This window comes from Perognathus longimembris, chromosome 8, assembly GCF_023159225.1.
Source record: "Perognathus longimembris pacificus isolate PPM17 chromosome 8, ASM2315922v1, whole genome shotgun sequence".
Taxonomy (NCBI): domain Eukaryota; kingdom Metazoa; phylum Chordata; class Mammalia; order Rodentia; family Heteromyidae; genus Perognathus; species Perognathus longimembris.
In genome coordinates this window covers 46,907,493-46,932,778 of record NC_063168.1, presented here as the reverse complement: position 1 = coordinate 46,932,778, position 25,286 = coordinate 46,907,493, and the positions used below count along the sequence as shown (strand labels likewise).

The 25,286-nt window shown below is 42.4% G+C and overlaps 1 protein-coding gene and 1 long non-coding RNA gene across 2 annotated transcripts in view; one reads left to right on the top strand and one right to left on the bottom strand.

Moving 5' to 3' along the window:
* LOC125356481 overlaps positions 1-22,654 on the bottom strand; it is a 31,444-nt gene extending 8,790 nt beyond the window's left edge. The window contains exons 1-2 of the long non-coding RNA XR_007211900.1: positions 21,844-22,654; positions 5,729-5,732 (exon numbers count right to left, since the gene is read on the bottom strand). This is a non-coding gene — a long non-coding RNA (uncharacterized LOC125356481). The remainder of the gene's footprint in view (positions 1-5,728; positions 5,733-21,843) is intronic.
* Prkce (protein kinase C epsilon) overlaps positions 1-25,286 on the top strand; it is a 506,658-nt gene that overhangs the window by 171,507 nt on the left and 309,865 nt on the right. The window contains exon 2 of the mRNA XM_048352997.1: positions 16,952-17,015. Coding sequence (XP_048208954.1) covers positions 16,952-17,015 — 64 coding nt within the window. The remainder of the gene's footprint in view (positions 1-16,951; positions 17,016-25,286) is intronic.

The following is a 25,286-nucleotide window of genomic DNA, read 5'->3' as shown; positions in this document are numbered from 1 at the left end:
CACCCACAATCCAGGATCATTTGCAGCTGCAGCAAGACAGTTTTTTTTTTGTCAACACAGTTAGTTCCATTATTCCTTTCCAGCCATGGAAGGTAAATGAACAGCCTTTGAAGTCAAGGAGGTCTCAATCCCCCCTTCTCCAAAGCACTTACTATTATGAATCCTGACCAGGACATTCAACCAGTACTTTTTGTGTCTGCAAGAGAGGAGCAGGAAAATCATTTGAGGAGTCTCTTCAGGTGCTGTAGGGATGCCTAGAGTGGACAGCTGGGGCTTATGGTTTATTTATCACTGTGCCCCCAGGGGACTTTTGGGTTGGTGAGAAGGACCCCATTCCACCACATAGATCTTAAAATAAAAACACTCCTTAGGTCGATCTCCTTCCTGCACTCCTTTCCTCTGCTTCCTCTCCCACCTCTTGTTTTATTATAGAAAATTTCAGCCATGCTCAGAGCCACAACAGAAAATGGCTAGTGTTCTAGTTGGCATTTCATTATCGCCATCCCCTCCCTCTGTGTGCTGGCCTTTTGCTGAGTACTGCTCAGATATTTATTACATGAAGAAGTACCTAGAATTTCTGACCAGGAATTCTTGTCTCATCTTTATCTTTCTTTTTAGAAAGCGAGTGACCAACACCAGGAGATTTTCAGAGCCTAGGAAATAGCATCCTGGCACAAGTGGCTAGGAGAGGTTGGGCACTGCGACTCAGGAGAAGGCAGCAAGCAGGTTGTGGGGGCCCCTTGGTGGGCTGGGCAGATTAGTTGTGCTGTCCCTTCCTTATGGTTATTATTTACTGTATATATGACCACTCAGCTTCAGCAATTCTGCCAGTTCCACAGCACCTTTAGTGCCCAGGGATGCGTAGAGGAGTCCTTGCTTCAGCGGAAGCAGTCATGTTCCCATCACCTTCACCAAGTCTTGTCACCTCCATCAGTGGCTTGTCTCTGATCATGAAGTTGCACCTATGGGGTTGTGGTGGCTCTGCATCCTCCAAGGTACCTGAGTGGAGAGTCCAGGCATGAGTCTGCCACTCCTGCAACAAGCCTAGGATGTGGCAGGGAAGCTGTTGCAGCCTCCCTTACTTCCTGCAGAAGTTGGGGGCTTGAGTGTTCGGTGGTGGGGGATGGGACATGCAAATGTGTCAGAGCCATAGCAGCAAGCAGATAGGCTCCCCAGCTACAGGAAATGCCTTGATGCTAACTTCAAAGATTCAGTTTTTCTACATTTTTTTTTCCCTCCTCACCACACAAACTCTACCTTGCAAAGAGGGCAGAGTGTGAACTCAGTGGTGTGTGAAGTTCATGTTATGACTACACTGATAATTGTGTGTGTATGTGTATATTGGGAGATTATATACAAATACATACATATATACACACACACACACACATATTGCTGTTGTTATTGTGGTCCCCTTTGAAGACAAAGAAAGCTAAAAACAGTAGCAAGGTCTTTTAGAGGCTGTGTCTGTGAAGAATGTGTACATTTGGTTGTGGCCTGGAGGAAGGCAAGAGGGAAGTCTGAGTCAGTTCCACTCAAGGCCAGGGTGGCAGAGGTCAGGCCTCTGTATGGTGGTCTTTCCAGACATCTGTACAGATCTGTCCTGTCTTACTGAACTGTGTGTTGAAGGGCCCAGGTTACTCCTTATTCCTCTAGCTTCTTAGCCTAAACTATGGACCCTTATCTTGAACCCATAGACCCAGATTTGTTTAAAAAGTCAGATTTTTTTCTGGATTTTAGAAGGTTAATATGCTAAATCTTCTGTTATTACTTAACACCCTCTGTAAGTTCTGGGGTATCCATTTACAACCAATTTAACTTACATTTCCATATCAAGAATGTGTAAATATTCATACTTAGTAGGATAAATGTAGATAATAAGTAACATAGCAGTTTGGGTCAAGTTTTGTTGCCCAATGATTTTGACCCAAACTTAAAAAATTCAGGGACTGCGTGCTATTCCTTAGCTTTTTATGCTCAAGGCTGGTATTCTACCACCAGAGCCACATCTTCATTTCCAGCTTTTTGCTCATTAATTAGATTAATTAGGGATAAGAGTCTCGTAGGCCTTTTTGTTGTCAAGGCTAGCTTTGAACCATGATCCTCAGATCTCATCCTTCTGAGTAGCTAGGATTATAGATGCAAGCTACTAGTGCTCAGATATTTATTAGACTTTTATTTTAACATATTTGATTCTTATAAAATCAGTCCATAGATTATATGTTTTTAAAATATGTTTCCCATTTAGTACTATGTTGTGAATAGCTTCCTGTGTTATTAAATTATTATCCTAAAGATCTTTTTGTTTTGCCAGTCCTGGGGCTTGGGACTCAGGGCCTGAGCACTGTCTCTGGCTTTTTGCTCAAGGCTAGCACTCTGCCACTTGAGCCACAGTGCCACTTCTAGCCTTTTCTGTTTATGTGGTGCTGAGGAATTGAACCCAGGGCTTCATGCATGCTAGGCAAGTGCTCTACCACTAAGCCACATTCCCAGCCCCCTAAAGATCTTTTTGGATGATTGCAAGTTATCTGGTAATTTGGATTTTGACCATTTCTGTAAATTGCTTCCCAAACACTGAGTTTCTAATTTTACACTCAAAAATGCTGTAATGGACATCCTTGTAGTCAAATCCTTTTTGCATATGTATGATCTGGCAGAAATTCCCAGAAGTGGAGTTGCAGGTAAGGGAATTTTTTTGTTATGTTATGTGATGTCAAAATATTCCTCACAAATTCTGTGTCAATTGACACAGGGCAGCAGTGAGTGAGAGTGTCTCTTTCTCCTTTTGCTCACAGGCCTTTCATGTAATACCATTTCAGAGGACATGTGTTAGGAACTTCTATTCAAGATGATCTTGGGTAAAATGCATTTGTTTCTTTACCTGCTCAAGAATCCATGCAAATAACAGAAAAGGAAAAATGATGGGGGAGTTACAACAACCAGGCAATCAGAAAGGCTGTCATGTCACTACTTTGTGCATTTCTGAATGAGAGTATAGGATAGAACTGCTGATGGAGCAGATTAGAAAGGTTGTAGACTTTGGGCTGCAGCTCAGACAGGTGCAGAGGGCACCGGAGCTGAGCACGGAGCCAGTTTTTCTACAGAGCCCACCAGGGCCCAAGGCTGGGAGAGGATGCTTATCCTGAAGGAAGAATGAATGGTGCAGTTCAAGTACAGATAAGTGCCTGTTGCAAGATCTGTGTGTGGAGCTGTATTTCTGCAGCTCTTACTGCACAAGGATCTGGAGCCAGACACTCACTCCCAGGGTAAATATTGGAAGGCTCCTTAAAAGGAAACGGCATACTGGTTTTGGAGAAATACCAAAGTGTTAGCTTTCCAGACAGAATCATATCTCATTCAGTGGTCCTGTTCTAGAAGAGAGGGCTCCCAGATTCTAATTCTAAGGGCAGAGAGGGTTATTATCCTTAGGTATATGTTATATCAAAGACCAGAAAAAGAAAATTGAACTATGAGAAAATAAGAAGACACTTTAGGAACTCAACATATTGTCAGAAGTCATGTTATAAAGTAAGGTTAAGAAAATCTAGAATTTGGTAGAAAAGGATAAAAGAAAAGGAAAAATAAGAAACATAAGGATCAGTCTTACTCGTCTAACATCAGGATAAATAAGAATTTCAGAAAAATGATGAAAATGGAGAATGTCAATAACAATGAACAAAGATTATTTCCCACAAGTTCAGTTTCATTTAGCAGAATGAACTGAGACTCCCTGAGACATATTGTTGTAAAATTCAGAACAATGAGGATACAAAAGTTCCCAAGGCTCTCAGAGAATGAAAACACAGCAACAGACTAAGTCTTATGCTGAATAACAGCAGTCAGGGGGACATTGGGTTCTATTGGTGGCACTTATCTGAAAAGGAAGTTCTGATAGATGGTGGCTTTTCAACCTAGAACTATAGATTTAGCAGAACTATCAATTATATGTGAGAAAAAGTCATAGAAAACTGACTCTGTACCCATCTCAATGATCAGTGCAATTAGAATACTGTTTACTGGAAAAAACAAGGAAATAACCCAGCGGCTGCATGCAATAAAGCAATGGAGAGGGCTATCTGTCTGTCTGTCTTTCTATGTATCATCCGTCTCTATATACCTATTATTTTTATGCACACACACGTACAACAGCATGTAGCAGTCCAACAAATGAGGGAAGACAGTGAGAATCCCCAGAAGAGCACATTGTAGGCAAAAAAGGATATTAGGAGCACTTGAAAATTTGAGAAAAGTAATTGGTAGAGTGAAAAAGAAGACCCCATTTGAATTTGATACTAGGTATATTATCCATGGGGTGTCACATGAGTTTTTAACTTGGACTCATGAAGAGAAAAAAATATATATATATGTATTTATATATATATTACAATTTATTTACTTTCTTAATTTTTCAAATTATTTAAAAATACTTGTACAAAGGGGTTTCAATTCAACATTTCAGTTGGTGTTATAATTTATAAAACCTTAATGCTAGTAATTACTTTTTCGGTTTTGGTGTGTGTGTGTGTGTGTGTGTGTGTGTGTGTGTGTGTGTTAATGCCAGTGCAGGGGCTTGAACTCAATGCCTCATGTTCCCACTCAACTTTTTTCAATCATGGCTGGTGCTATACCATTCCAGCCATGCCTCGAATCCAACTCTTTTACTGGTTAATTGGCAATAAGAGTCTCACAGTATTTTCTATGCAGACTGGATTCAAACCACAATCCTTTGATCTTAGCCTTCTGAATAGCTAGGATTACAGGTATGAGCCATTGGCAACTGACCGTTTTCAGATTTTAAAACATATATATATGTGGAAAGGATATGTCCCGGCCATCCCAGGGGACCATGCGGAGATAATCACTGACAGAAGAAGGTTCATAAGGAGGTTTATTAGTGGGGCCATAGTTCCCACGGGAGAGGGAGCTACATGGCGTCTGCACCTTATCCAAGTGGCAGCTTCTCTCTGGGGGTAAAGGGGAAGTAGGTAGGTCTTAATAGTGAGTAGGAGTGGCTCCTTGGGTATGGGTGGATCTGGGGGCTAATGGGAGGAGCTGAGGACCTGAGCCTGGGGAAATGCTAACATATACAATACACAAAATTTAACCATGGTTAGAGAATAGAATGCCAGTGATATTGACCTTAAGATTCCAATAGGAGACATAATGACAGAAGTGTAGGGGAGGTGGGAGACAGACTGAAGGTGGGAAGGCTGGAAGCACTGATATCCTTTAGTACAGTTGTGGGTCCAGGACTATTGTCAACATTGATGAGAGAAGAAATTGACACTTTAGGAACCTTTTTTTGGCAATTGTAGGGAATAGATAAGAACTGAGATTTTGGGCTGGTAATATGGCCTAGTGGCAAGAGTGCATGCCTCCTATACATGAAGCCCTTGGGTTCGATTCCCCAGCACCCCCAGAAGTGGTGCTATGGCTCAAGTGACAGAGTGTTAGCCTTGAGCAAAAAGAAGCCAGGGACAGTGCTCAGGCCCTGAGTCCAAGCCCCAGGACTGGCAAAAAAAAAAAAAAAAAAAAAAAAAGGAACTGAGATTTTGGTTTTTAATTCTGACATGATCAGTTTTCAGCTATTTGCTTGCTCGCTCTATTTATTTATTTATTTATTTATTTATTTATTTATTTATTTATTTATTTATTTATTTATTTATTTAACTTATGCTACCATGGTTGACCCCAGGGTCTCAAGTATGCTAGGCAATCATTCTAACACTGAGCTACACTCACCACAGAACTGGAAGCATTTATTTCTCTTTTCTTTCTTTTTTTCCTTCTTCTGTGGTGCTAGAGATCAAACTCAGAGCCTCTAATATTCTAGACAAACACTGTGCTATTGAGCCATATTCCCAGGCCAAGAAGCAAGAATTGAGATATGCAATTATTTTTGTGGCAAATGAAAGAGTAAATAGAATTTTAATCTATCACAGCACCAAGGCCAGAGATAATGCCTAAAATAAGAAATCAGGAAATTGAGGTATAACATTTTATTTAGGGGCATTCCAGTGACCACAAGAAAAGCCTAAATACGAATTATTAAAATTGGTTTGCTCTGGGGAATGATTTATCACAAGCAAGTACATAGTTCTTCATTTCTCTCTATCTCTGTTCTCTCATCTATCTGTCTATCTATCTGTCTATCTATCTATCTATCTATCTATCTATCTATCTATCTATCTATCTATCTATCTAGCATGTATCATCTATCTCTATTCCCCTCTCTCTCTGGATAGAAATAATACTAGATATCAGCCCAGGATCTGGCCCTTTCTAGGCAAATGCTTTATCACATAAACTTCACCCCTAAGTTTTTTCATTAATATTTTATTTTTGAGATAGGGTCTCATTAACTATCCCTAGGCCGTTCTTCAACTCTCAATGCTACTACTTTGGCCTCCTGAGTAGCTGGGATTACAACTGTGTATCACCATGCTTAGCTGTAATTTTTAATTTCTTAAAACTGAAAAAGTCATGATACTTAGTTTTGTTTATATTTTAATAAATAAATAACACAGAGACACATAGACCAAGAGGAAATTTGGCTAACTTGGTAGAAAAAAGGAAAAAGATTTACCCTTGCTTTGTTCTATATTTAAATTAAGCACAAATTATACACATACAATATTTGAACTAAGTGTTCTTTAAGTTGCTTCTGACTTAAATTTCATGCTCCCACAATTTTTATTTTGCCTGGTCTTGGGGCTTGAATTCATTGCCTGGTCATTGTTCCTGAGCTTTTTCTGCTCAAGGCTAGTGAAGCCACAGCTTCACTTGCAGCTGTTTAGTGGTTAGTTGGAGATAATAGTCTAATGGGCTTTCCTGCCAGGCTGGATTCAAATCACAACCTTTGGATCGCAGCCTCCTACGTATAGGATTATAGGCGTGAGCCACCAGCACCAGCACCTTGTGCTTCTACAATTTTTATGAAATGATTTTTTTTCTGTAAGAGGACATGGTTCTGACTACATGAAGAAAGGGGACAGCAAATAGGACTTGATATCCAGAATATTACCATAGAGGAATGTTTCTCTGGAGAGCACTTACTCCCTGAAGCTGGGTGCCTGTATCATATTTGTGCTTGTTGTCTGAGCCACCCAGCTGCTTTGCTGTGTTTGGTGACTTTAAAACTCTGAGCTCCAGGAGCATAGTAAGAGGGCTTTACTTTATCATGCCCAGGATACCACTCTGTTATTGATACCCAGACATTGTGGGCTCTAGGAGCAGCTCATAGTCAGCTCTTTCCAGATTCTCCTGGAGCACAGGCTGTTTGCTGGGTGGCGTGCTAGGTATCGGGGCAAGAGTTGGAAGAACTGGATTTGGTATTGGAGAGTCCAGCTTTCATCCACACTCGTTTTCTTCAGGTTTTGAGAAGGCGGGCACGTTGCTCACTGCAGGAGCTGCTGTCATCTCTGCAGTGGCTGCACATCAGGATATGGCTTCCCTTCCACAGATAACCCTTGTTGTGCCCAGTAGAGGGTGTTCAGAGTTGTGATAACTATTGTGAATAGAATAGTCCCTCTCTTTTTTTCCCCTCTGGTACTTGAACTTAGAGTCTGGACAGTGTTCCTTCGCCTTTTCACCAAAGGTGAGTGTTACACCCCTTGAACTACATACCTCCACTTCCCACATTTTGATAGCCAATTGGATAGTTGTCACAGACATTCCTCACTGGCTTTGAACGATGATCCTTAGATCTCAGCCCCTCGGAACAGTTGGGATTACAGGCATGAGCCACCAGTCCCCAGCTCACTTTTTCCTCTTGAGGAGCCTAAGGGTCAGATAGTAATGATAATGGCTTGGAACAGGAAGGGAGTTAAGATGAACATATTGGTGTGAAGCCAACAATGAAAGGTTTGTGTAGGTTGTGATCTCATCAGGCAGGAAGCTGCTGGTATAACTGTCCTGAGTGCCTGAGCTTGCCTGTGTTCCACATGGATTTACTCCGTTACACTTGGGAATCTTTGTTGTTTATCTACTAGATAAAAGCTGTGGAGCCGGGGCTGGGGATATGGCCTAGTGGCAAGAGTGCCTGCCTCATATACATGAGGCCCTGGGTTCGATTCCCCAGCACCACATATACAGAAAACGGCCAGGAGTGGCGCTGTGGCTCAAGTGGCAGAGTGCTAGCCTTGAGCAAAAAGAAGCCAGGGACAGTGCTCAGGCCCTGAGTCTAAGCCCCAGGACTGGCCAAACAAAACAAAACAAAAGCTGTGGAGCCATCCAAAGGAGGGATCTGGCTCTGCTATTGGGTTGCTTACAGGTGAGAAATGACGATGACCCAACAGTTAACATGACTAGCTGTGTGCTAGTCATGGCTCCAAGGACTTGGACATCTTGTCCAATTGTCTCTGTATCACAAGGACATTTTCAACTTTTTAAATGCCAGTACTGGAGCTTGAACTCAAGGTCTCAAGCTCTCTTTTGGCTCTTTTACTCAAGGATGGTACTTGAGCCACATTTGTATTTCTAGCTTTTTGCTGGTTAATTGTAGATAAGAGAGAGTCGCATGGACTTTACTGCCTTGACTGGCTTAAAACCTTAATCATCAGATCACAGTCTCCCAAAAAGCTAGGTTACAGGCATGAGCCACCAGTGCCTGGCTGACATTCTCAGCAAATAAAACCATAGCTTGTAACAGGTGGTCTAGCTTCAAAGCCTTTAGATATATTGGCTTCGTGTGAGAAATAAGAACTGTATAGTAAAACACACATTCAAATACACCCAGTGAGAGAGAGCATTCTAAAACAAAACATAAACTACCAAATGCAAATTGCTAACAGAGAATTTTTCCCTTCAGAATGCAAGGAAACTATCTCCTACTGTTTGTGCTCACCATCTCCTCTTTGGACATACAGTCATGAGCTTCCATTCCCCTCGAAGATGGAAACAGTAGCTTGTGGCTAGATGATGCTTAGCAAATCATTATATACTCTCCATATTAGGTTTGGTACCTTTGGATGTTTTCTTGGCTTGGGAAAGCATTTGCATACCCACGGAGTTATTTGTTTTCAGTTACCTCTATCATCCAAGGGAGCCAGCTCTCTCCAGGAGAGCCCCACTGCCAAGGGGGAGCAGGAACTGAGTTTGCCCCATTTATAGTTCATTGAGATGTAGGATGTATACTGTAGCCCACTGGGCCAGACAACACACATTTTACAACCCACTGCTGTTCAGTGGGTTCCCGTGACCTGGCTGTGGGTGATGGGAAAGGAATGGGGCGGCCAGATTTGATGGACATTTATTTGAGGTGTGGATGGTAGCAGATGCCAGCTACATGCAAGGGGATTGGAGGTGAGAAGATCCCATCACAATTAAGGGATGTTTGTTTTTTAAAAAAGATATTGACTTAAACTTTGTAACAGATTATCTTGGAATATAATTTTCTAAACAGAAAGGCTTAAAAGTTAAACATCAGCACGCTTCTGATTTTTGGTTTTCCCGTCCTGTAGTGTCCATCTTTTGAAGAAGTCTCTATTGCCTGTTGATTAAGACCCCTCCTAGAGGTATTACATTTCTGGATCCTGTGTGTGTATACATACCCATGGATGTACCCCTCTGTTTCACATGGCAGCCTAGCACAGCAAACACATTGTACCTCCCTTTGTTCTCCACTTATCTCAGAGATAGTTTTATATCAGTCAGTACATTTTGATCTCTTCATTCTTTGTTAGGGCTTGCAGAGTGATGTACCAAATGGTGTACCAGCATTTATTTAAGCAGTCCCCTATTTATACATATTTAGGTCATTATAAAACATCCTGGAGCATTTGGTCTCATTATCTTGTTTTATCTATGCAGAAATGGAGATCCACACACAGAGAGACAGGTTTAAATAATTCACTAGACTCTGGAGCCTACATTTTGGATGTGTTTTTCTTGCTATTATTGTATTTTGATCGCAGACGACAGGGGAAGGTGGCTCAGCTGGGTGCCTGTGAATGTGTTTGCACACGTGGGTGTTGTGTGAATGTGTGCGCCCACCCGGGTAGGTGTACATTATGTTGTGTGACAGATGTGCTCGTGAAAAACTCTGAATGAGACTTTTTTATTTTTACAAAACGGAATGTGAGATTTTTTAAAATGCTCTGAGGGTGGAAAGATGATTTGTTATTTAAAGGAAACTTATGAAGGAATCCTTATGTGAAATGAGGACTTCTTTCCTTTTCAAAGAGCTACAAGGTATAATTTATATAACAATTAAGAACAGTCATTTTGAGTGTGTGGCTTGATGCCTTCTGCCAGCTGTATACATTCATATAAGGACACCCACAATCAAGATAGAGAAAGCATCCATCACCTGCCACTTCCAGGAGGTGACCCCATATTTGTTTTGTCACTGTAAAATACTTTAGTCAGTTAGAGGACATTGTGTAAGTGGAATTGTGTGGTGTTTGGAGTCATTGACACAGCATGTATGTTGTCTTGGGTCTCAGCTCTTCATCTGTTTTACTTGCTGAGTACAATTCCATTGTGTCAATGCAGTGTGGCCCACGGACTCATGAGTCTGTTCTAGGACCTTGAGTTTACAGATTGGGACTCTTTTTTTTTTTTTTTTTGGCCAGTCCTGGGCCTTGGACTCAGGGCCTGAGCACTGTCCCTGGCTTCTTCCCGTTCAAGGCTAGCACTCTGCCACTTGAGCCACAGCGCCGCTTCTGGCCGTTTTCTGTATATATGGTGCTGGGGAATCGAACCTAGGGCCTCGTGTATCCAAGGCAGGCACTCTTGCCACTAGGCTATATCCCCAGCCCCCAGATTGGGACTCTTAAAGTATGGAGCTTCTTTGAACACTGGGATGCAGGTTGGTGGCTTTCCAAGTAAATCATCTCCATCATCTATCTGTGCAGATCTGGCTTTCTTATATATTGAAGTTGCTTAAAATAAGATTATTCATTTATTGAGGCAACACATACAAATATCCCCTAGGATTGTGGGCATAGCTTAGTGGTACTGTAATTGTCTACCATGCATGAAGCTGTGTGTTCAATCCCGAGTCAGCACCGCACAAACTAAAACAAACAAATATCTATATAGTCTTTCCTGTGTCTCAAACAGATGAATCTTTCCTTCTAGCAGCATACATGAGAGCTTACATAATATAGTTGCACTTTGATGCAAGGTGTTTGGGACAGAAATGATGCTTCTCACCACTTATTTTATGAAAGTATTTGTGCTGCTGTAAGTCAACCATCTGAGTGCAACCCTGAAAATATTTTATTACCTGTATACTGCCTGCTTTTTCACTGGTCAGTGAGCTCTACTTATAGAGTGAGTAGCAAATCCATTACGTTAGCTGCTAGCTTCTCAATCAGCAGCTGCTTTAGGATTGCCCATGTGGTCTCAATGTTTTGTGCTTTCCACAAGTTAAGCTAGAAGGATGCTTGCCATGAAAATGTCTCCTACTATGTCTGTCTGACCTCTTCCGTATAGATGACCTTGGGGACTAGCACACCTGTCATGAAAAACAAAAGCCAACACTGAAGGGTTGTGGGTCTTAATGAGTCCTCTGCTCTGGGAGAAAATCCTCATATCTCTCTCCTCTCTTGATGGTTGTCTTTCCATTTTCTCCTTCACTTCCCACCATCTTCTAGCGGAAAAAGCAAAAGAACAAATATCTGGAACCTAGGTGATAGAACAAAGCCAGCACCAATCTTTCTTCATATTCTTTCTGGATTGATCTTTTCCAGATCTTCTCCCTATCTTCTGCCTCTCTCTAAGCTTCATGTCTGGAGGACAGATGGAAAGGGAAGTGAAATGCCTGTGGGCTGTCCTGGGAAAGGTGTGCTTAGAGGTCAGAGGTGAAAGTTGGCTTGTAGTTAGAAGGGACCTTCCCTCCCTGGAACTCTCCAAAACACAGGTATGCCTGGGAATAACTGGGGACTGACAATTGCCCACAGACAGACTGTCTGGGGACTTCTTGGTGGTAAGTGCTTCAATTGCATTAACTTGTGGCTCTAGAGTTCCTGCTCAGTTGTTGTAGGGGTGCTGGAAGGACTGAGAGTTGGGAGGTAAAGATTTGTGGTGCAGTAGAGGTACTCCCAGAGATGAAGGATGCATGATAAAGCTTGGAGTCCTGTAACTGGCATGCTGTCTCCAGCACACTGTGGGGTAGACTTAGCCTCTGCATTCCCATACAGAAGATGATGCTAATCACTTGCAGGTTAATTGTGAGAATGAAGCAAAGGCATATGAAGAACTGTGAAAATTGTTAGGCAAGAGTCAAAAGAAGTCATTTTCATTTGGTTTTGCATTTAAATATTATGTTCCCAGAAGTTTCCATACTTTGGCCTTTTTCTTTATATATTAGTTTTGAGTTTGAGTGAGTGGAGCTCTTACCTTCTTCGGGGCTCAGTGGGGACAGTGTGGGCATGCGAGAGGTCTCACTGGGGAAGCCAATGGCTCCTGAGAAGGAGAATGAGGACACAGGAGATGGAGGCCTTGGATGGGTGGTCAGAGAAGCCACTGAGGGCTTGATGGGGATGGGGAGGGGCCAAACCTGACCAGGGGAACTGAGGAAGAACCATCTCTCTAAGGCACTAGGGAAGACCTGGCAAATACTCTTGCTGAAAGCTTTCTGTACTCCAATTTTTCTAATTTGGTAAGAGGGACTATTGCCAACTTCACAGTAGACTGAGTGAACTAAGTCAGATATAGCACCCAACCCAGTGTCTGAGGCACAGTGAATGCTAGGAAGCTTGTGGTCCCCCCCACTTATGTCTCTCAGGAACCCCCAGGGGTATGGTACCAGAAATGTATTGCTTGCCTTTGGCTTTCCCTCTGGCTGGATGCAAGGCTTCTGTCTAGGTTCTTTATTTGATATTTTCAGCACCACTGTAAAGTCATCAGACAGGTTGTAGTAACATGCAATAATACCAACTTGGGACAAGAAAATGCCATGTCACAATAGAAAGAACATTAGAATAAGAAGTAGAAGACTTGGCCTTTTAATAATAGTGTCAACAACTGATTGTTTTGTGTCAGGCACATGCTAAGCACCTTACATAGAAAATCTCATCGCAGTCCAAATGAGAGGGGACTTGCAGCTAGCTCCATGTCACTCACTAGCAGCCTGGGTTTGCTCACTTGAGGCTACCTAGCCAGTTAATTTGCTGTTAACTACAGAGCATCCCTCACATGCCAGGGACTTTGCATGTAGGTCCTAAGAGGTTTCTATGAAGGCCTATTTCACAGATGAAGAAGCTGTTGCTCAGCTGCAGACTGGTGGCTCACACCTGTAATCCTAGCTACCCAGGAGGTTGAGATCTGAGTATCACAGTTTAGATCCAGCCCAGGCACACTAATTAACCAGCAAGAAGCTGGATGTGGATGTGTGGCTCAATTGGTAGAGCTCCAGCCTTGCACACACATACACACAAACACGCGCATGTGCACACATACATCTGAAGCTCATGGAGAGTCATTCGTTGTAAAGTCACTCAGCAGGTAAGGGACAAAACTGGGACTAGTCCTAGTCTGGTGCCAAAGGCTATAGTCATGTCCCCTGCTGTTTGGTCCTACTTGGAAGCAGAGCTAAAGGTACTGTTGCTTGAAAGAAAATCAGGGCCATGGAGATCAGAGATGGTAGCTGGAGGACCGAAAGAGAGGTATGGGATCTTCAAAGATTTGGTGCATCTGAGACAAGTAGGAGGAACCTGGAGCACAACAGGGGTCCAGGACTAATCTGGAAATGGCTGAGGAGGCTGCAGGTCTGCTTTTATGTAGTACCAGCTGCCCAGCTTTGGCATGCACTCAAACTTCTCAGGATTGTGTGGAGCTGGGCACCCACATTGCTTCATTATCCAGGCCATGTCATCGTGGACAGAATGTGTGATGAAATTCATTTGGCCATGAAACTGCACCACTTTCTACCACCTTTCGTAGCCAGCTAGACCTCCAGTCTTCTGCGGTGAAGTGCTGCCACCCTGGGTAGATTCTCAGAGCCTGTTCACTTGGCTGGCTGGGGCTTAGCCAGGGCACTATGACCATCTGCTCAGGCTGCAAAGCTCTTTGTTGCTTGTGGCATGTTTAATAGCTTAATTTCTATTTTTCCGTTGGGAAATACAGCTCACCAGCATTGAGGCAGCAGTGGGCTCTCAAATGGTTTCTGATTGCTATCTTGAATGTTAATATCCTAAATTCATTTTATCGTCAGTGACCTGTCCTCTCTGCCATGAGTTTCTCACTCTCCCTTTGCATGCAAAACTAGGCTCCCTGCCTGTCTTCAGATAGGCCTTACCACCATCTCATTCCTTTGCTCTCTTTCTCTCTGCTTTCTCCAGATAGGATTATGCTTCGCCAATAAACTCCACAGTTCATGGGAAATCTTTGACTTGCAGGATATGAGAAAGTGTTTCATTTTGCTGGAGGTTTTTTAGCGGGAATGATCTAATCTCTAAGAAACATACATTATTTAAATTCCATGCTTTGGAGCAAGAGGGCTCCTGATAATTGTGAACTTTGGCAGGGACAAGAATCTGGTTTGGCTCTGTTTAGGAGAGTCACTTTCTGTTTTTTCCTGTTGTAATTCAGTGTAGGTGCTGGGTCAGTACTAAAGGGGAGAGTTTTGAGCATCTTTTCTTTACCTGTAAACTTAAAACCATGGACTCTTGGGGTGAGAGGGGTAAGAAAAGTCATCTCATTGTACCACATGTTTGGTAATTGCCTCTCATCTTGGTCCCAGGCTCAAGGGAGCAGATGTGCTCATTGCGTTCGTTCCTCATCTCCTGGGTGTCTGAACTCTCCTCAGTGGCCTCCCCACGAGGCATAGAAGACCCCTTATGATGAAAAGGGAAGTTGGAAGAAAACAGTAAACACTCTTAACAAAAGGCTAAGTCTGTCAATGCAGTGGAATTGTGGAACGAGTGGCTCTGGAAATGTGGACTCTGGGAAGGGTGACCATTTAAGTTGAATTTTACTGTCTGAAGAATACTCATTGCTGTACCTCATGGTGTAGCCACCTTGACTTCCCCCTTGTTTTATTCAGATGACACTTTATTACAGAGAAAGGGCCTGCTTTTCTCCATGGAGAAGATGGAGGTTTGGAGAGATGAAGGATGCAAAGTAGGCTCTGGAGTTCTGAGAGTGGAGCCTTTTCCCCCCTCCATCAGTATAAATTCAGTGTTTCCGGACCAGCAGATGGTGAGCTGAGGATGCAAATATGGACATGATACATTTTATCTAGCAAGAAAGATAGCTGGATAGACAATGTGTTACAGTTTAATAGAGCCTTGATTAGGACATGTCTGATAAACTGTGAGAGCACAGATGAGGGCGTAATGAATTCTGAGTATGTCTGGAAATGCTTCAGAGAAGTGATAATTGACCTTGACCTTGAAGGAGCAGGAGGTATCCACCACACTGCCTCTTCCTAAATATGACTTGCTAAATGAATGCTTGCTGGGGACGAATGGAAAAGTGAAAAGGAGGAGATAGTGGCTCCTGCCCTGGAGAAATGCACAGCTTGTTGGGGAGAAAGCCTGGCACTTGTGAGCCAATTACAGCTCTGTGTAGACAGATGGGATTGTGGAGGCTGGAAAGGCCTCCACAAGGAAAGGGGGTGGGGGACTTTATGATCCAGGGTTTCCAGAGTTACTACTCTTTCTTCTGCAGAATACATACAGTTTCTGTTAGGAGATTTCAGACCTTGCAAAGACGTTTTCACTGTAAAAGACCCATCCCCTGCTGCCCCACCTCCCCCCTTGCAGTTTTATCACCTTGGTTCTGTGTAGCAGTAGTTGGTTCTATTTGAGGGGAGGTGGTTTGAGGAGGTCAGTGATAAGTGCTGAACAGTATTGATGGTCTCATTACATCCCCGCAGAAGCTGGGGGGTTGCAGAACACTTGTGCCTTCAAGACATGACCTGAGCGTGGGAGTCCCTCAATCTTGTATGGGCACCACACACATTCCAAATCTCTGCTGAGGTTGTTTGTTCCATCTGGAGTGTCTTCCCTTTCTTGCCCAACACTGGTCTTCTGTGCTGGCTGCAGGCTTCTCTGATAGGTGATCAGTAATTCTCTGTCACTTACCATTAAGTGAGGGTTCAGCACCGTTTTTATTTTTTACCTTTTTGATATGATTATGAACATGGTGAGAGCAGGAATGTCTTTCATTTGTTCATGTCTCTTATTTATTCTGGAAGCAGTAGAATATAAAAAAGGAGCTCTTTAGACAATCTTGACATTGTATCTCCGCATTGCCATTTGCCTTAGAACTCTGAGCATGGTTTCCTTATCTACAAATTGGGACCACACAGGGATTTTCATATTAACATTTGGGGCTGAGTGATTCCTCATTGTGGGGACTGTCCTCTGCATTGTAGGATGTTGTGCAGCCTCCCTGGTCTCCACCATTTAGACACCAATTGTGACATGGTCTCCACCAGTTAAGACAATTAAAAATTTACCAAAGCCTGACATTATAATCCTATAATCCTAGCTACTCAGGAGACTGAGATCTGAGTATCATGGTTTGGAGCCATCTTGGGGTCTGTTTGACTCTTATCTCCAGTTAGCCAGCAAAATGTCAGAAGTGGAGCTGTGGCTCAAGCGGCAAAACACTAGCCTTGAGATAAAAAGCCAAAGGACAGTGCCCAGTCCGGAGTTCAAGCCTCAGTATACACACACACACACACACAAATAATGTCTCCAGAGGTTTTTCAGATGTCACATGTGGAGCACAACTAGTTCCCATTGAGAACTACGGGATGGTACTGCCTTTCAGTGTGCATCCGACCTCCCAGTGCAGCAATTCAGGATGCAGTAGGCATCCAGTCGATGTTGAAACACTTTCATTTCCAACTCCTTTAGCATTTGACAAGTTGTGAGTGAATGAATCTCATGGAGTTGTGACTTTAGGTTTTAGAAGCTTGGGATGGAAATGTGTGGAACTCTCCAGTTGCCCACACAATACACTAACGGAGTCATTGTCATTTTCTTAATTGCAGATTGATCTGGAGCCAGAAGGAAAAGTGTATGTGATCATCGATCTCTCGGGGTCATCAGGTGAAGGTAGGAGAGCGGGACCTCTCATCTTTTTGTCCTGTTGACTGGTTGTCTTCTGGATTGCTTCTTCCCTTGCTCAGCTGGAACATATCATTGTGATATTTAATTAATTGGCATGCGTTAAAGGGGAAGGTTATTTTGAAGACGCTCTGCCTATGTACCAAAAAGGTCTAGCCATCTGTTAGTAGTGGAGCAGAGGGAAGATTTCTGACTTACCAAAGTAAGGCCAGTAAAACAGGCGTTTCCACATACCATGTGCAGGGTAGGGTTGGCCAAGAGACAGTTTCTCCCAAGAGGCTTGTGTGAGGTTTGTGTCTCTGCTCTGAAGAGGAAGTAAAACCAGTTGGTCTAACAGTTTTCAGAAACAAAACAAATAAGGTGTCAAACTTCAGAATCTTCGTTAGAGCATTTATAGATTTTTTTTTTTTTACCAGTTCTTTACATAGCAAAAGCCCTGTTATTGAAGAGAGAGAATGGAGTAAGGGCATGCTGTTCTCTCCACTGGTTGATTATACAGCGTGTAGATTTTCTCTGATAGTTGGATTCTCCTTCTCTCTTCTTTTTGCAGCATCTTCTTTTAATTTTTTTTCTTTCCTCACTTAATTCCTTTTAAGGTTTTGTGCTGAGTAGTGAAGACTGAGCAATCAGGGCAGAAAAGAAGGTGGTTAGAAAAGAAAACCTTGTTCATACAGAAACAAGGTGATCATGGCAGGCCTTAAACATTTGACACACAGACATGTAATCATTGGAGCTATCTTTCCTCTCCTCCTTCTCTGTCTGTGGGTAGTTGATGGAAAGAGTTGGTTTTAATGGCATGGTAGAGACATTGGGAGACCACAGCTATCTTAGCAACCTGAACGATTGGTGTTTGGGCCAGGCACTAGTGACTCATCATGCCTGTAATCCTAGCTATGCAGGAGACTGAGATCTGATGGTCCAGCTTCAAAGCCACCCTGTACAGAAAAGTCATCAAGACTCTTATTTCCAATTAATGGGCAAAAAGCAGAAAGTAGAACTGTAGCTCAAGTGGTAGAGTGCTATTCTTGAGTGAAAAACCTAAGGACAGCATCTAGGCCCTTAGTTCAAGGACTAGTACTGGTGTGCACACGTGTCCATGCACACATATACACTGACATTTGGCAGCTGTGTCCCTAGAGAAAAGATGGACCATCAACCCTTTTAGTTCTGTTAGGTACAATTCTCAGGTGTTCACGATGTCTGCCCCAAACACTGAGAATCACAAGCACAAAGTCAAATTCTACACACAGCCTCTGGCTGATGGTTCTTTGATAGGAGGAAAAATTATGTAAGTATGGAAATTCAAAGGAGCTGGTCAAATGGCACACTTGATAATGGTGTCTGATCATTCCCACTCAGCTCATTTATCACCCAGTCTCCTCAGGTGTTCACAAGTATTCAGTAATGGGGATCAAAGTAGAATTTGGTCCTCGATGAGATCGCAGGGATTTGTCATAGAGTTAAAGCTTTAAGTTCTTTTCTGAATTGGTTGCTTACACTTTCTGCTCTTTATTGAAATTACAGTTTGGCACTTGCAACTTCCCTTCTTTGCACTCTGAATCTAACAGCCCAGGAATAGAAACTGTGGTAGAAGATTGGAGGATTTAACAATATTTCGCATGAAATATTAAAAATCTATGAAAGGGCCTAAAGAAAAGTAAAATGAGTGCCAGCGAACCCACCCCCCAGATTAAAACTGAATCCACCAAGATAGGTACAGTGGTTTATGCCTGTAGTTTCACCTGGTTGTAGTTCTGGCCTGACACAGGAAGATTACTTGAGCCCAGGAGCATGAAGCAACATAGCAAGACCCTGTCTCAAACAACAACAAACCAAAACAACAACAACAACAAAAATCCCAACCATAAAGCAAACAATAAGGTGAAACCTTGTACTTGTAATATTTTTAACATGGCATGGGCTCCAAATTCACCAGACTTAAGGTGAACAGTGACTTCTGAAACATTTGCTAGGTGAAAATCCATTCCATTTTTACTTTCATAATCTTAATTAAATATGTATTTCCTTTGCCAAGATTCTGGGCTACCCATGACAGGTTTGGCTTATTTTCCGTTTCCTCAAAAAGATTAATGACTTGCAAAATTATAGAAGACATATATTTTCTTAACATTAGAGGAAAAAGAGATGGACAATGAATGAATAAATCAGAAGCAATTGATTTTCTTTTCCTTTTTGCTTGTGTCGTTTATTGCACATGAATAGCCAAAGCAAATTTCATTGGGTTAAATTCTGAGTCTGTTTTTTTTTTTTAATTTAATCTCTTTCATCTAAAGAAAATAGAGTTTACTTTAGAAACGCTGTTACATGCCAGGATCTGAAAAGTGTTAGCATGTGTTGCTCTGGAGAAAAGAAGACATTTTTCTACTCTTTTTCCCCCCATCTTCTCCTTGCTGTTCTTGGACTTGGGATACTTTCTGTGGGTGGAGGGTGCGGTAGTCCCTTCTTCCAAGCTTAGTCTAGTTGTGATCCATTTATGTCGTACCCATCTGTTCTCCTAGGCCTGTGGCTTGGATTATGAAGGTTCCTGGTCCGTAGGTGGTTTGGATTTGTTAAGGGTTGGGAGGGGGAAGAATGAACCAAGAGAAGAAGAGACTGTAACATTTGATGCCTAGACTATGAGAAATGAACAGTGGTTGTTTCAGTCACGCTATTTGATTTATGGACTGCGGACATTTGCAGATTCTTGCCAAAGTCCCTTTCTTGAGTGAAGTAACTAAATATGCTCTGTGAAAGGGCAAAAAGAGAGTTGAAATGAGGCATAGCTGAAGTCTTACCACTCTATTATTCTGCCACCAAACATCCCTTCTCAAATCTCCAGCCCCTCCTGTCTCCAATGCCTCAGCCCATCAATGGGAAAAAATATGTATTTGTAGAAATTGCGCAAACTTTCCAACATGAGCCAATTCCAAAGAACTCGGGGGGGGGGGGAGGATGTGAGACAGTGTGACTTTACCCCTTTTTCTAGGACGTGCCACAGGATTCTTTTTCTTGCTCACATGCTGTTTTAAAGCCTGGCTGGATAATGTGATTTCTAACTGTCTAATAAAATTCCGCTGCTTGTATGCCCTATGCAGCTCACCATAATAGGATTTGACTGCTGTATGTTTTAGCTAATCCAGGGAACCTAACCCTAGAAGTAAAGGGTCAGCCTGGATGACAGTTAAGGTCATTTCTGGTCACATGATTTTTATCCTTCGGTATAATTTAAATAGACATCTGTCCAAATTCATGACTAAGGGAGAGCTAATATCCACAGCAGGGAGAAAGGGTTGAAAGAAGTAGATGTCAGGGGACAGGTATGGTCCTAGATACTTTACCCACAAGCAAACTTATTTATGGAACTGTCCTGTGAAAACCTCCAGTCTCAGGTTGCTTCTTATTTTGTGGGTTTTATCATAGACAGCAAATACATAGCTTCCTAGTAAGCGTGGAGCTATAGGTTCACCAGGCACTTCGGGCAAAGCTTAAGTAGCCAAGATAACAGAAGCATAAGCAACAATGTGATTCTCAAAGGTGCATCATGATTGTTTCTTGCTGATTCTCTAGTTAGTATTTCTTCCTTTGTTGTCATTTGTATATGATTTTCTAGTGTTTATCATTATGGGGCAATGCACCATTACTCATAGGCCACTGAGTGTGGCCTGAGGCTGACAGACTCTTTGGCCTTTCTTCCAAGTGTGGTGCTTTTCAAGAAGAGGTCTTCAATAATAGAAATAGCAAGACGTAGGCCTCATTGGGATATTTGGTTCACCAGGCTGTTTCTCTGATAGCATATAGAGGCTATAGTTGAATTGAAATGATTTTGGCAGTACAGTAATGCAGCTAAATCAAGTTGTGGACCTAGGTACTCAGGAGATGGAGGTCATGAGAATTCCAGGCCAGACTTAGCAAAAAAAAAAAAAAAGCATGTGTGAGACTTCTCCAACATAACCGAAGAAGTGGGGTGGGCTGTATGCCTGTTGTTCCAGTTATACCAGGAAGCTTAAGTAGGAGGAAGGAGGATCATAATCTAGGCTAGTGCCAGGCAAAAAAAGCAAGAACCAATCTCAATCAAATAAAAAAGGGCTGGAAGTATGGCTCAAACAGTAGAGCCCATACCTAGTAAGAATTATGCTCTGAGTTCATTCTCCTCCCCTCAAAAAGTAAAATGAAATCAAGTTCTGGTTGGATTGTGTTCTATGGGAGTGGAGCAAGTGGAAGAGGAGGAGCCGGGAGAAGGGTACATTTTCTCCTCTGTGCAACCACATGCAATAGAGGGCAGTCAGTCTTCTCTTTGGAAAAGAGATCTTAGATCCGGGCTGTTGCAGGGCTGGGGATATGGCCTAGTGGTAAGAGTGCTTGCCTCGTATACATGAGGCCCTGGGTTCAATTCCCCAGCACCACATATACAGAAAACAGCCAGAAGTGGCGCTGTGGCTCAAGTGGCAGAGTGCTAGCCTTGAGCAAAAAGAAGCCAGGGACAGTGCTCAGACCCTGAGTCCAAGGCCCAGGACTGGCCCCCCCCCCCCCCAAAAAAATCTTAGATCCTGGCTGCTGTGCTTACTATTAGAGCTTCCAGGATAGGTACTATGATTGGTTCCAGAGATGCTCATTAAATATCCCAAAGCCATGGGGCTGGGGATATGGCCTAGTGGCAAGAGTGCTTGCCTTATATACATGAGGCCCTGGGTTTGATTCCCCAGAACCACATATACAGAAAACGGCTGGCAAAAAAAAAAAATATATATATATATATATATTTTTTTTTATATATATTATATATATATATATATATATCTCCCAAAGCCTTGGAGACCATAGTTACCTTGGCAGGGTGTTCAGGGAACAGTTTAAGGGGAAGGCAGTGAGGGAGTTTAGACCCAACAGGGATTATAAAATTGTCTTCAGCATAGTTCGGAACAAGCCACGGTTCGATCCCATTATTTCTGTCTTCCTCACCCTTGCTCAGATGAAGTAGTTCCAGAAAGACATTCATCCTGTCGAAGCTTAGTGCAGACCGGAAACATGTGGTCCCTGTGTTTTCACCAGCTATGGATGAAAGCTCTTCATCTTTTTGAAGATAATTATTCCATTTTTCTTCTTCAGTCAAATCCCTTAACCTTTCTGAAGGGATATTTACAATATCTTAACCCGTCTTGGCAGCTGTCCTCTGGACATTTGTCAAGTTGCCTAGGGAGAAAGATGTGCAACTTTGCTGGGTTCTGGAAAGAACATGTACATAGAGCTTTTAAGTTTACAGAATGCCTGCCTGCCTCACCTCCAAATGGAGATGGGATGTCTCGAGGGCAGGTGATGTGCTTCAGACCATGGGATGGATTATGAGGAACTGCTGGGCCCAAACCCCAGGCTCTGATCCAGATACCTGCACCAAGTCAAGGCCCTGATAATGAGTTTGCCAACATGGAAATGACCTCCTGCTGTTCTTTTAATTTTAGTTCGTTTCTTCAGAAAGCCTTTTATAGAAACCTAAGGCTAATGTACTTAGCTTTTCTCCAAAAGGTGGTCCAGAAAGGTTTTGTTTTATAATAGATTGATCTCTTTTCTACTATCTTAGAAATAAAAGCCGCCTTGGTCCCATTTCAGGAATGGTTGGGTCTCTTTCAGGTTCTTCTTCTTTTTTTGAAAAAGAACACAGCTTTTATATTATTGAGCTTTATGTACAAAATCATTTGATTTCAAATAAACATTTAATGTAAAAACAAATGTTCTTTTAAACTGAATTTCTTTTATATCTACTGTACGATTCAAATGCTTTATCATCTTACATGATTTCTTCAAAATCTGTTATCAAGGGTACATGTAGAAAAGCATTTTTTATTATAAATAGAAACAAAGGGTTTTTTTCAGCTTTTATTATAAGATGACATAAAAAGTTTACTCAACAGAAGTAATTTTATTACTATTTGGGGGAGGGAATCACCAACTTTTTGTGCAAACAATGCTAGCCTTTTAAGCATTAACAGCATTAACTGCTTAAGAAATGACATCAGCAATAATTCTACACTTACATCTCCCCTAAAATAATCTATATATATATATATATTATTTACATATGTGAACAGCTTTAGCAAATTAAAGCCCGAGAGAAATGCTGGAAACTCACTACCCAGAGGCAAAATGGGAGTTTATGGTAACTCCACAGGGAGTCAAGGAGTCTGTAATGAAAGCTTCAGTTTCCTTCTTTCCTATTCTGTAATGTGGGTTCATATGTAGGTCTTTGTCTGAAAGTAGACTGCCTCAAATCCTAGCAAGACTGACTTGCTCTCATTGTTGGAGAGTCCTTTGTGCATGCAAGGCATTGAACAATGCTTTTAAGGTGGAATCTTTACCTCCACCAGTGGGCATATGTAGATAACGTCCAACAGGTTTCTTTTCCTTTCTGCTCTTTGTTTTGCTTTGCTTGGAGCAGGGCTTGAAATGAGGTATCCCTTAGCTTACTTGCTCAAGGCCCTACCACTTGAGCTACAGCTCTACTTTTGGCTTTTTGCTGGTTAATTACAGATAATTAATTGAATGAACTTTCCTGTCCAGTCCAGGCTGGCTTCAAACGACAATTCTTAGATCTGTCTTTTTTTTTTCTTTTGCCAGTCCTGGGGCTTAAACTCAGAGCCTGGGCACTGTCCATGAGCCTAAACTTTGTGCTCAAGGCTAGCACTCTACCACTTGAGCCACAGCACCACTTCTGGCTTTTCCTGAGTCATTTTATTGGCGTTAAGAGTCTCAAGGACTTTTCTGCCTGAGCTAGTGAACCATGATCCTCAGATCTCAGCCTCCTGAGTAGCTAGGATTACAGGTGTGAGCCACCACTGCCAGGCTCTCAGTCTTCTTAACAGCTAGGATTATAGGATTATAGGCTTGAGCCACCAGTGATCAGCAGAATTCTATTTTTTTTCTTCTAAACTCCCCATTATTTGATATCTGCCTTAATATATATGTACCTTAATAACATGTGTACTAATCAGTTACAAGGAACCATTCATTTATATAAATAATCATCAATTCATGCCAACAAATGTGCTAACCTGGTATATGATTGGACTTAGGGAATGGGAAGTGGGCAGGGAAGCAGACAATGAGAGATGAAATTCACAAGAATCAAAACATAACCCTTGCCTTCAAGGAGCTGGCAGTTTGATAACAAATCTAAGATTTGCAGGAAGAAAGCATGAAAGAACAATATAAGCCAATATCTCACTGAGTAACAAACTGGGTGTCACCAGGGAATGAATTGGGTGACATCAAGGAAGAATGGGCCTTGGGTTAGAAAGGAAAGGGTGGGTAGGCTGGATTGTCAAGGGAGAACAGAGGCCATTCTGAGCAGAGGACAATGACAACCATGTTGTGGGTATCAAAGGTAGCTTTGAGGCGCTTATTTGTAGGGATGGCAAGGTAGAATAAATGAAATGGACTGATTATGTGATCTTCAGGAACATCTAAACAAAGACAGTGATCAGTGTTGCAGGCAGAAAACTTCAGGCTATACAATGAGGAAAATGAAATGCTGTAAAAAATCAATCTATGCTTTTAAATTCATGGGTAGTTTGACCTGGGTGTGACTTCATGGTCAAGGCCTTTCTCCCTTGAGCTTGATCAAGTCCAGGATATTGAGTAGCGTACATGTTATAACTAAGGTACTCAGGTCCAGGTCTAGGTCCAGACATCCCTTTGGGACCTTTCTTTGCATCTCTATCTCCTTTACAGCCCCCTGGTAATCACTCTACCATTTCCAGCTTTCTTCTCTACTGTGGGCTTCCCTTCCCTTCCTTCCCATATTCCTTCCTTCCTTCCTTCCTTCCTTCCTTCCTTCCTTCCTTCCTTCCTTCCCTTCTTCCTTCCCTCCTTCCTTCCTCCCTTCTTCCTTCCCTCCATCCCTCCTTTTCTTTTCCTCCTTCCATACTGGGGATTGAATTCAGATCTCTGTGTGTGTGAAGCAAATGCTTTGCTACTGATGTATGCCCCTAACTTTCTCCCAGCCTTTCTAAGATGGCCTCAAATCAAGCCCAGACACTTCCATGCTTTCTGTTTTCAACTTCGGCTCAGTCTCTAATAAACATCACTTGAAAGGTTAGAGAGAGCCTCTAGCTTCCCAAACAGGGAACTTCAAAGCCAGATAGCAGCTCCAAGGTGCTGATCCATTTCCTTTGTGGGATGTGCTTTAGACAATGAAATTCTGGCCTGTTCACCCTATGGGCTTCTGAGACATCTGTGGCTATGTCAGATTCTCTGTGAGTATGTGGG